This window comes from Dipodomys ordii, unplaced genomic scaffold (assembly GCF_000151885.1).
Source record: "Dipodomys ordii isolate 6190 unplaced genomic scaffold, Dord_2.0 Scaffold171, whole genome shotgun sequence".
NCBI classification, from domain to species: domain Eukaryota; kingdom Metazoa; phylum Chordata; class Mammalia; order Rodentia; family Heteromyidae; genus Dipodomys; species Dipodomys ordii.
In genome coordinates, this window is record NW_012267387.1 from 1,642,090 (window position 1) to 1,652,368 (window position 10,279).

The following is a 10,279-nucleotide window of genomic DNA, read 5'->3' on the forward strand; positions in this document are numbered from 1 at the left end:
CCCCGACAGGTTCTCCCTTAGTAGTGAAAAGGACTGGGTCAAGCCTCTTATTGGCTACATGCTCCGTCAATCCGTCTCCTTCCTCCAGTCTTCCGCCCCGCCTTCCAAAGTCTGTTTTTGATAGGTCCTATTGGTTGTCATTTCAAAAAGGTCCGCATTCCTTCCGCCTTTCTCCAAGAGCCGGAGACAGAAGAGGGTGGATCCCAGGAGGCACCCACCCCCGCGGAGCCCGGATTCCATCTCTGATTGGCTACACTGGGTGCCGGTCGCTAGTGCATCTGCTGCTAATTGGTCAGTAGACCGCCGCTCTACACGGCGCCGGCGCCGCCCCCGTCGGGTGTTTGTGGTGGGGCTGCGGAGTCGCCGATCCCGCCGGAAGCGCCAGGACAATGGGGACCCGGGACGATGAGTACGACTACCTATTCAAAGGTACGGCTGGTGAGACACGGACGGGTGAGGGTGCGGCGGCGAAGCGGCTGATGGCTGGGTCCAGGCTGCGCTCAGGGATGCTAGGCCTAGATTGAAGCCCGGGACTTGGGACCTGGAGGGTTCGGCAGCCGGGGAATCGAGACAGGCCTGATTCGTTCAGCTTCGGGCCTGAGAACCGAGCGATGAGAAGAACCACAGGCCCCAGAGAGGCTCGGGGACCCCGGATGAGCCGGGGCGGGGCCGAGGCCCGGAGGGGGTGGGGCCTGGAGCGGTGGGCAAGGCCGTTGGAGGCGGGGCCTCCCGAGGGGTGGAGCAATCCCAGGATTTGGCGGGTCGGGTTAGGCGGAAAGCGTTCTTTGGGATGGGGGCGGGACCGTTAGGGGCGGAACCAGGACTCTGGACGCGTCCAATAGATGAGTTGGAGTTGGACCGCCGGGGGCGTGGCTTCTTGTAGCCAGGGATGATTGGTGGTAGCCTGCAGGGGGGCGGGCCCCGGCCAGGGAAGGGCAGATGAGAGGGGCCAGGCCAAGCTGGGAACGTTGGGTTGTGGAGTTTCAGAAGGGTGGAGAGGTGCTAGTGTGTGAAGCACTAATTCTAACTCTTACAGCTGTTGATAGCACTGACCCAGTACTTTTCTGAGCCCTTTACAGTCACAATCACATTCAAATTCTTTCTGCCACTCTGTGGAATCCATGTTATCCAGCTTCTCTTTTTTTTCCAGACTAGGAATCTGAAGCTTGGTGTGGTGTAATCCCAGCACTCAGGAAATCAAGGCAGGAGGATTGCTAGTTCAGTGTTTGTCTGGACTACATAGTGAGACCGTGTGTTAAAAATAAGGGACACTGAGGGCACAGAGAGACGTTCATAAGGGTTGGAACAGGGTTGAGCCATTGGCCAGCTGTGGGTATTACCACTTAGAGGTTGAATCTTGGGACAGTTGAGGCCTAAATCTGGTATTTGGCACTGTCAGGCCTCCCTTTAACTCCTGCAATGTTGTCCCAGACCCTACCCAACCTTTCCCCTACTTGGGGAAGCCAGAGCCCTAGGAACATGAGTGAGACCTAGGCAGACCAGGCTGGTGAGGCTCTGTGTCACTTCAGTTCCTCATTGCTCACCTGGGCAGGTTGAGGGCTTACTGGCTTCTTTTGTGCCATACTAAGCTTTGGCCTGGGCCTCTGACATCCATGCTGGGCTTTCTGGCTGATAATCACATCACATGAGTGTTAACTCCTGAGCCCGCAAAGGGCATCTGTGTTCTGCTGCCTGCTATGTAAGGATCCATTACTGTGGGTCTCTTTCCACCTTGGGAGCCATACCTGAGGGTATGTCCTGTTCCCAAAGGCTTATCTGAGCTGACTGGTGGTATATGGTGTTCTGGAGAATAGAACAGAAGTAGGAGCCTGGGGTACCCATGTGACAAAAGACTCCTAGGCAGTGGGACAGAGAGTGCCTGCAAAGATCACATAGCGCCCTGGGCTAATAAGGGGGTTGCATATAGGCTGTGAAGTCCACCAGTGTCAGTCCCGAGGCATCCCCCAAAGCAGGGGAGAGTCTTAGAAGGGCTTTGGAGATTGGAAATGTGAAAGATCCTCAAGTGGCTCATCCAGGACAGACTCATTCTACTCAGCCCACTTCTGATCCTGGCTGTCTACATGAGATACTACCCAGGCTGTAGGCCTTCTCTCCTCCCCTTCGATGCCGAATCCAGGCCTCTGGTCATTCCCCACTTGTTATTTTCAACCTTTTGTTGTTATAAATAACTCAGCTCTTGAGTGTTTGCCTGAGTCCTCTTATTGCCCTTTGGGTTATTTCCTTGATGTGTGTTCCCAGAAGTACAGTTACTGGGTCAGGGGCAACAGAGCAGTGATGAGTTCCAGGGACTCGTCTCCAGAGCTTGCTTCCTGGAAACACAGATCAGCCTCTCGCAGCAGCTGGGATGGGGGGGGGGGTTGTGCTGCCTGCCTTGCTGCCCTCCCTCACTGGCCTCCTTTTCCTGAGCTGAGCAGGTACCTCAGTAACTTTCTGGAGCTGGTTGGTAGCTAAGTCTAACCTACAAGGTCAGTGTTTCCTGAAGTGGTCATCCCAGGGCCCCGTTCACTATGGACACTCAGATTCTCTTTCACTATTTGTCCTTCTGCCTACTCAGGCTTTCACTCCACTCAGGAAAGGGAGCTTTGTGTGTCTCTGGGAAGTTAAAAAAAGGAAGGAGGAGCCAAGCCAGCCCTGCTCCTCATCCGCATCTTTTGGTCACCTTCCTCTAGCATGAGAGCCACACCTCTTTGCATGGGACATTGGCTTCCCTGTGTCCTGCCTTCTGTTTCCGGCAGCTGTATTACATATTGGCTTCCTTGACCTCAGAGGCGAAGGCCAGGGCGAACTGGTCCCTAGAGTGGAGAATGGGCAGCCACATGCTTTTTGTTTTTCTCCCCAACATTCTTCTCCTCCCCAGGAGTGAGGCTGTTTATTTGTACCTATTTATGGATCCTTTCATTTATCCTTCTGCCAACCTTGGGCTGGGTCTCTGGGGTCCCCTAACTTCTCTGATAAACACTGGCCTGGAAGGTCCTCAGTGGGAGCGGTTGCATTCTCAAGGGTTACCAAGGTCCTCCCAGACCCCTTCTCCTGGCCAGTCAGTGCCCACTTGGCCCTCAAGGTCATAGGTCATAGGAGAAAGGTGGCTTTGATAGCCCCAGGACCTGTTCTTTGGTTTGTCCCCACTCATAACCTGAGGAGACAGACAGAGATACTGAGATTTGTAGCTGCTCCTCAGTGAATTGGCTGGCCCCAGCCTGGACAAGGTGACAAAATGGGGTCCTCACTGGCCTGCTGTTCTAATTACTTGGGGACCCAAGCATGCTACCTTCTCCCATAGAATGAGGGCCCTGATGGTGCCCCTGCCTCAACCCCTCTCTCCAAGAGTAGCTAGGGCAAAATGCTGTCAAGTGTTGGTCCCTGGAGCCTGCATGGTGAGGGTCTATCTCCTGGAGAGGGTCCCCACCACTCCCCAATGTCCTCTTGAACATCAAGGTCTGGGGGTTCCACATTGTCACGGGGCTAATCAGAGCATCCAGGGCTTCTGAGAGCTGCCAGTTTTTTGTTTTTGCCAACTGGGTTTGCCTGCTCTGGCCGCCAAGTGGCATGTCCAAGGGGACCATTTCCCGTCCAGCAAAGCCACCGACTTCTTTGGAAATGTTGAGGCCTGTGTCCTCAGGGGCCCTTTATTTTCCCGGGACAACAGATCATTTGTGTCTGTGACAATAACGTTCTCATGCCCAGCCGACCATTCTGCATCAGGCTTCCTGTGCCAGGGACAGGTAAGCAGTCCTTCCTGCATACACCTGGCCAGGTCCCCCTGCTAGGGCCTCCATAGTTCTTGCTGGGATTATGTCTCCAGCTGTGCAGTGGGCATAACGGGCTGGTTTCTCTCAGCTGGAGCTGTGGGGCCAGGCCTCTTCCTAGGTGCTTGGAGCAGTGACCGCTGGGACTAAGGGGACTCGAGGCTACACAGCTGGGACCTAGCTGAGACACAGCTGGAAATGAGCGAGTGATTGGAGAGGCCCCCACTTTTGGATAGAGACCGGGTTTCCTGTTCCATTCCTACCCACATGCAAATGAGCAAAGCTTGGAAAGAAGTGATGGGGTGGTGACGTGGCTGGTGGTCCCACAGTCTGGGATGTGTGGTGTGGGAGCCCATGTAGCCCCCAGTGGCATGGCTGGGCGGGGGGGGGGGAGTCCTTGGCTCTCAGCTGTGGGCCCATGTCCAGCTCTGCCTCTTTCCATCTTTCTCTGAACTTTGCCTTCTTGTACTGGGCATCCAGAGAGTCACGAGAGGATGCCGCTTCTGTTGTCACATGTGCAGGCCAGGCCATGTGAGTCTACGGGGAGAAGAGAAGCCCAAGCCAAGGCATCTGGAACCCCTCAGTAGGGGTTTTAAAGGATGAGCAGGAGTTTGCCTGGTCTTCTAGAGCAACCTGCCCAGGTGGAAAAGTGGGCAGACTGGGGTGCCTGGAGTCTCAATGCCTCCATGAGGCAGAATCAAGACCCATGAGTCATACATGGCGGGTGAGGGCACCATGGTGAGAATGTGAGTTGGGAGGGAAAGGACTCAAGCCTTGTCCCAGAGACCTGGGTTCAAATTCTGCCTGGGCTGCTTCCCAGCTAGGTGGCCAACCCCTGCTCTTAGTCTGTTGCCTTGGTCCCCTCACTCCCGATCTGAGCCTCAGTTTCTTCCACTGTAAAGTAGACCACATGAGCTGTGTGCCGTGTCTCACGCCTGGAATCCTAGCCACTCAGGAGACAGATCGGAGAATTGTGGTTCAAAGCCAGCGAGGTCAAGAAAGCCCATGAGACTCTCAGCTCCAGTTAACCATCGAAAAGCTGGGAATGGAGCTGTGGCTCTAGCCTTGAGGAAAAAAGCTTGGGACAGTGCCCAGGCCTAGAGTTCAAGCCCCAGGATCAACAACAACAAAAAAAGAAAAGAAAAATAAGGGAGGGGGCTACTGGAGGCTTGTATGACATAGCCCTCACGGGGGGCTTTCTCAACACTTTTTGTTCTCAGCCTTACTATTCTTTGGAGCCAAAGCAGCCAGACTGATGGTGCTGGGTCAGGTTGGGGTGGGGGCTTCCCCAGAGCTGGTGATGACCTGTATGTCCTCCAGGTGTGCGCATGGGGTGGGGGAGGGCCACAGTTCAGATGCAGGAGGTCTGGAAGCTACACCAACCTCTTTGGCAATTGCTTATAGATTTGTCAGTGTTTATTCTGTGCCAGGCTGTGTACCGAGGCCTGGAGAAGATAGGGGGTATCAGGACTATGTGATACTCCTAGAGTGGCTGGGTAGATGGGAGGTGGAGACAGTGAAGACCTTAGGTCTTCTAGGGGCTTGGGAACTAGAAAGGAGAAAATCAGAGGATTTTTCAGCACAGATCGGGAGAGAATGTGATCTTTATTGGGTGTGGTGGTGAACGCCTAAAATCTCAGCACTCAGGCAGGTCAAGGCCAGCCCTGGCTACATAACAAAACTCTGTCTCAGAAAGTAAAAGAATGTTTTTTGTTTTTTTTTTTTCTCCAGTAAGCTCAGCAGTGCAGAGTGGCTGTGGGGAGGGGAAAGGAGGTCGCGTGGAGGGCTCTATCTCCCTGTGGGACAGAATTCTGGTTCTGTGTCAGCCAAGGCTAGCCAGCTGGCCTTGACTCCCCTCTGAGGGCTAGGGCCACGCCCTGCCCCTCATCCCACTCCACAGGGCCAGTGAGCTTAGCCTGGCTCTGTTGTCTAACTGATCCTTGGTAGACGTTCCCTTGGGCTCTTCAGCCCCCAGATAGCCAAGTCTGTAGCCTTGTGATTGTACTGACTAGACTCATTCTCATGTGCTAGGGCCTGAAGCTCACACTTGGGGGGACCTTGTGGTTTCTGGCTGGAGTATCTGGCTAGCTGTCTACTGTCTGTTACATCGGTACTGTGTGCACGTGAGCACATAAACACGTGCATAAAACACGTGTACCTAAACACGTGTGAACATACCCCATAACCTGGGTGGTTGGGCCCCTAGAGGCAATGCTTCCACAGTTGGGGGGGAGGGGGCAGAATCAGCCTATGACTGCTGTACTCTGAGGGCTTTTGATTCCCATGTTTGCCCCCTACTGTTTTGTGTCTAGTAGGTCAGACCTAATGTCCTGGGGAGCTGTTGCCTACAATCCCTTATTGCCCTTCCAGCTATGTTGCCCTGGCATCCCTTCTGGGTGTGGGTTTGCATCTCCATGAGAAGCTCCAGCTGCACGTAGGGGTGCCCCAGGCTGAGTGGAGACCCTCTCCCCAGTCACAGAGGCCTGCTCTCAGGCAGGACAGTGGCAGCCATATATACTGGCGTATGAACCCCGTGCAAGTGTGTGCATGTGCACAGCTGCACAGCCTTCTCCCTCCTCAAGAACTTAGCCAGAAACATGCTGGGGCTCAAGGGCATTCCTGATGCCAGGGCAGGGGTGGTAAAGGTGGGTTTGCCTGTCACGGCTGGAGAGGGGGAAGCCTAGAAAGGGGTGCATAGACTAGGATGTGGCTTTTCATTGCCTGTCACTTAAAAGCATCCAACACCGGCCTTCCTTCCAAGATGATAACCCTGCAAGATGATGACTCTCCCCTCCCCCCAACCATGACAGCAGTGATGACAATCGTGTCCCACCCTACATGCTCTCCATTCTTCCTCCTAAGATGAATCCTTAGTGCCTTCCTGATCACACAGAAAGTATGGAAAAGGTGGCCCAAAGAAGTGAAGCCCCTTACCCAAGGTCACTCAGCCCTGGAACGTTCTCTAGTTCTGTCTCAGATGCCAAGGTCCCCAACTCTGAGGACCAGAGACTGGGAGACATGTGCTGTCTGCATGGGTGTTTTCTGGCAGCTACTGGAAGCTTGTGCAGGTTTACTGGGGTGTCTGTGTGTGACGGCATCCAGGCAGCTCTGGCTGCCACCTCTGCATGGTGCCCAGGGAGCCCCTGTGGGTGGACGTAGGGGGCCTGTGGGCATTCTCAGGGCCTCACCTCCTCTCTCTCTTCCCCCAGTGGTGCTCATCGGGGACTCGGGTGTGGGCAAGAGCAACCTGCTGTCCCGCTTCACCCGCAACGAGTTCAACCTGGAGAGCAAGAGCACCATAGGCGTGGAGTTCGCCACACGCAGCATCCAAGTGGACGGCAAGACCATCAAGGCACAGATCTGGGACACAGCCGGCCAGGAGCGCTACCGGGCCATCACCTCCGCGTGCGTGCCCACCAGGGCTTGGAGACAGCAGGGCTGTGGGCGGGTGGTGTGTGGGCCTGCCAGGATGTGTAGGAATCAGGCAGGATGGGGGGGGGAGGGGTGACTCCAGACACCAGGGAGTGGAAGGAGGAGTGGCCATCAATGGTGCCCAGGGACCCGCAGGTGGACCAGTGCCCAGCCTTGGGTACACTGTGGCCCTATGTGGCCCTGGGGTAGAGTATGCAGCAGGGGCCTATGTTGGACCCCTCTGTTCCCACTCCAACCCCGCCCACTCAGGATGGTACTGCCTGACTACCTACCTTCCTCTTCCTCACCAAGCCATGTCATAGCTACGACCGAACTCCCACGTGGGCTTCACCCACCCCCCTGTATCTCCCTGTGGCTCCTTTTCCGTTCCCCTCACCCTACTTGCTGACCCCTACTTGCTGGTCACCTCCCTATCTCCTTCACCCCCCTTGAATGGTCGGAAGGGCACCTACCTTTGTTAGTGGTCCAGGCCTGGCCCCTGGATCCTGCAGTGTGGGTATGAGAACTTCAGCCCAGTGGCCTTTTGCTTGCATAACTGCTTTCCTTTTCTCTGTTTGGTGATGACTTCATGATGTCTTCGACATCAGGCTCCTTCTCAAGTCCCCACATCCTTGAGCTGAATCTGGGGACAGCTGGGGCCTCAGGACAGTTGACCTGCCTTCAAGGCTATGATAGCCAACCCATGGCCAGGCCCTGTGTCCACCACCTCCCCGGGTGCTGTGAGGCCACTGCTGCGCACGGAGCCTGAGGCTCACGTGGTGGCCCTGGCCCTGCAGGTACTATCGTGGTGCAGTGGGTGCCCTACTGGTGTACGACATTGCCAAGCACCTGACCTATGAGAACGTGGAGCGCTGGCTGAAGGAGCTGCGTGACCATGCCGACAGCAACATTGTCATCATGTTGGTGGGCAACAAGAGCGACCTGCGCCACCTGCGGGCTGTGCCCACCGACGAGGCCCGCGCCTTTGCAGGTGAGCTGGGGGCAGGCACCCTGGGCAGTGGCAGGGCTTCCGTGTGGCTTCAGAGAAATACCTGGAAGCCAGGCATCCTGAAGGGTGAGCCTCTTGGTCCTCCTGCCTGCTAGCCCGTGGCAGGTGTGGCCCCGAGGGGTGTAAGAGGCACAATTTCAGCCCCCCCCCAACTCACTGGGCCAGGGTTTGGTCTGTTTCAGAAAAGAACAACTTGTCCTTCATTGAGACCTCAGCTTTGGATTCTACCAACGTAGAAGAAGCATTCAAGAACATTCTTACAGGTAGGCACAGTCTGGGCATGGGGTAGAGGCTGGGCATGGGGGTACAGTGCCCCCCTGAGCTTTCCCATGTTAGCCTGTTGGCTAGTCTGAAATGTGGCATGCTCCACGGATCAGGCCATGTTCTGGCCTTTGCTGATGTAGGACCAGGGACCCCTTATGCCCAGCTTCCCAGATGGGCTTTTCCTGGGGCAGTGGAAACAACAGACCCAGGTTGGTGATGATCGGGTGTGTGCCCCACCCTTGCCCACTTGGGTAGTGGTGGGAGTCCCCCCCCAGCCTCTGTCAGTGATGGGGACTCCAGGGACACAGTGGGGGCACCTCCAGGCTGAGTCCCTAGTCTGCTCACCCCACATCCTCCCCATGGCAGAGATCTACCGCATTGTGTCACAGAAGCAAATCGCAGACCGCGCAGCCCACGACGAATCCCCCGGCAACAACGTGGTAGACATCAGCGTGCCGCCCACCACCGACGGCCAGAGACCCAACAGGCTGCAGTGCTGCCAGAACCTGTGACCACCCAGCACCTCTGCCCAGCGTGCGTGCGTGCGTGCTCTCGCCCTGGCCCACCTCCCTGTCCTCCCCGCCCTTGCCCCTGCGCTCCGGGACTGGCTCGCTCTCACCTTCCAAGTGAGCTCCTTATGCCAGCCAGCCTAGCCCAGGAAGAGCAGGGGTCCTGCCTGAAGGGAGAAGCTAGCAGCTCCTGCTTGTGCACCTGGTCTCACAGGGTGCCGGTGAGCATCTTGGTGAGCGGGGAGGTTTGGCTGGATGGACCGGGCGGGCCACAGGCAAGGAGGATGAGAGGATGGAGCCGGCTTCTCCTGTTTTCCACGCCGCACTCAAGGGAATGGCACCTCCTTCCTTCTCTGGCCAGCAGGCCCTGCATCCCTACCCAGACCCTCTTCCAGGCAGCCTGAAGAGCCAGGCAGCAGGGGCTGGGCAGGCAGACACTCTGGGCTCTGCATCCCGCACGCACAGCCAGCGCCAGCACGGCCTCCAGCGCTCTGGCCTGCACCACTCTGCTCCCGCCTGTCTGTAGATTTTATGCTGAGAGAGACCCTCCTCTTCCTCCTCCTCTTCCTCCTCCTCTTCCTCCCCCTCTTCCTCCCCTTCCTTGTCTCCCTCTCCTTCCCCTCCTCATCCTCTGCACGCAGCGCTCTCCTCTGACCCCCTTTTCCCCCAATCTCTGTCTCGTCTCCCTCTATGGTCAGGAACCTGTTGGCAAGTGAAGCAATATCTCCGTGTTTTGTATATACAACTGCTCTTGTAGCCTTTGGTTTTTGTTATTGTAGAGAAACACAGATTCTTTATACACTTTGTAAGATTTACGCCAAACCCCAGCTCTCGATCTCTTATTCTCCCTGTGGCCCCTGCACTGTTGCCCATTACTAAAATGTATGAGCCGACTTCCTGTAGAAAAACCTGCTGCTGCGCCTCTGTCTTCTTTCTCTCCGCCAGGAGGTGCTCGTGAGCCAAGGCACCTACCTTACTCCTGTCTCCCATGGCCAGTTGGACCCCTTGGTTCAATCCATAGCTGTCCCAGCAGGCCTTCCAAGTGTCACCCACTGCCCCAGGGGCCTAATGAGAGGAAAATGAGACTCTCCCCAAACAGTCCCTTATGGTAGGGAAGGGGGAGAAGGCTTGGGGCATGGCCAGAGAGGGTAGCTACAGATCTGAATGCCAACGGCGCCCCCTGGTGGGGAGAGGTGGCCCTGCCCACTGCTCATTCTTTCCATTTCGGTGCCAGTCTCCTCACCAGGGGTGTCTGCCCACACTGACGTTTAAGAGGGCCACTGGGGGAAGCGGCATTGGTGACAGCTAAAGTGGGTGGC

The 10,279-nt window shown here is 56.2% G+C and overlaps 1 protein-coding gene across 1 annotated transcript; it reads left to right on the forward strand.

The window, feature by feature from the left end:
* The first annotated feature begins 296 nt into the window (after positions 1-296).
* On the forward strand, positions 297-9,862 carry Rab11b (RAB11B, member RAS oncogene family). Its single transcript, XM_013033589.1, has 5 exons — positions 297-429; positions 6,977-7,172; positions 7,976-8,169; positions 8,370-8,450; positions 8,818-9,862. Exons 1-5 carry the CDS (start codon positions 390-392, stop codon positions 8,961-8,963), a joined length of 657 nt encoding a protein of 218 aa, XP_012889043.1. The 5' UTR covers positions 297-389; the 3' UTR covers positions 8,964-9,862.
* Positions 9,863-10,279: the final 417 nt, after the last annotated feature.

Bases quoted from the DNA above. Each gene is read 5' to 3' on its own strand.
- Rab11b (XM_013033589.1), top strand. From the start codon at position 390: ATGGGGACCCGGGACGATGAGTACGACTACCTATTCAAAG. The intron at 430-6,976 runs GTACGGCTGGTG...CTCTTCCCCCAG, and splicing joins GTACGACTACCTATTCAAAG to TGGTGCTCATCGGGGACTCG. The intron at 7,173-7,975 runs GTGCGTGCCCAC...CTGGCCCTGCAG, and splicing joins TACCGGGCCATCACCTCCGC to GTACTATCGTGGTGCAGTGG.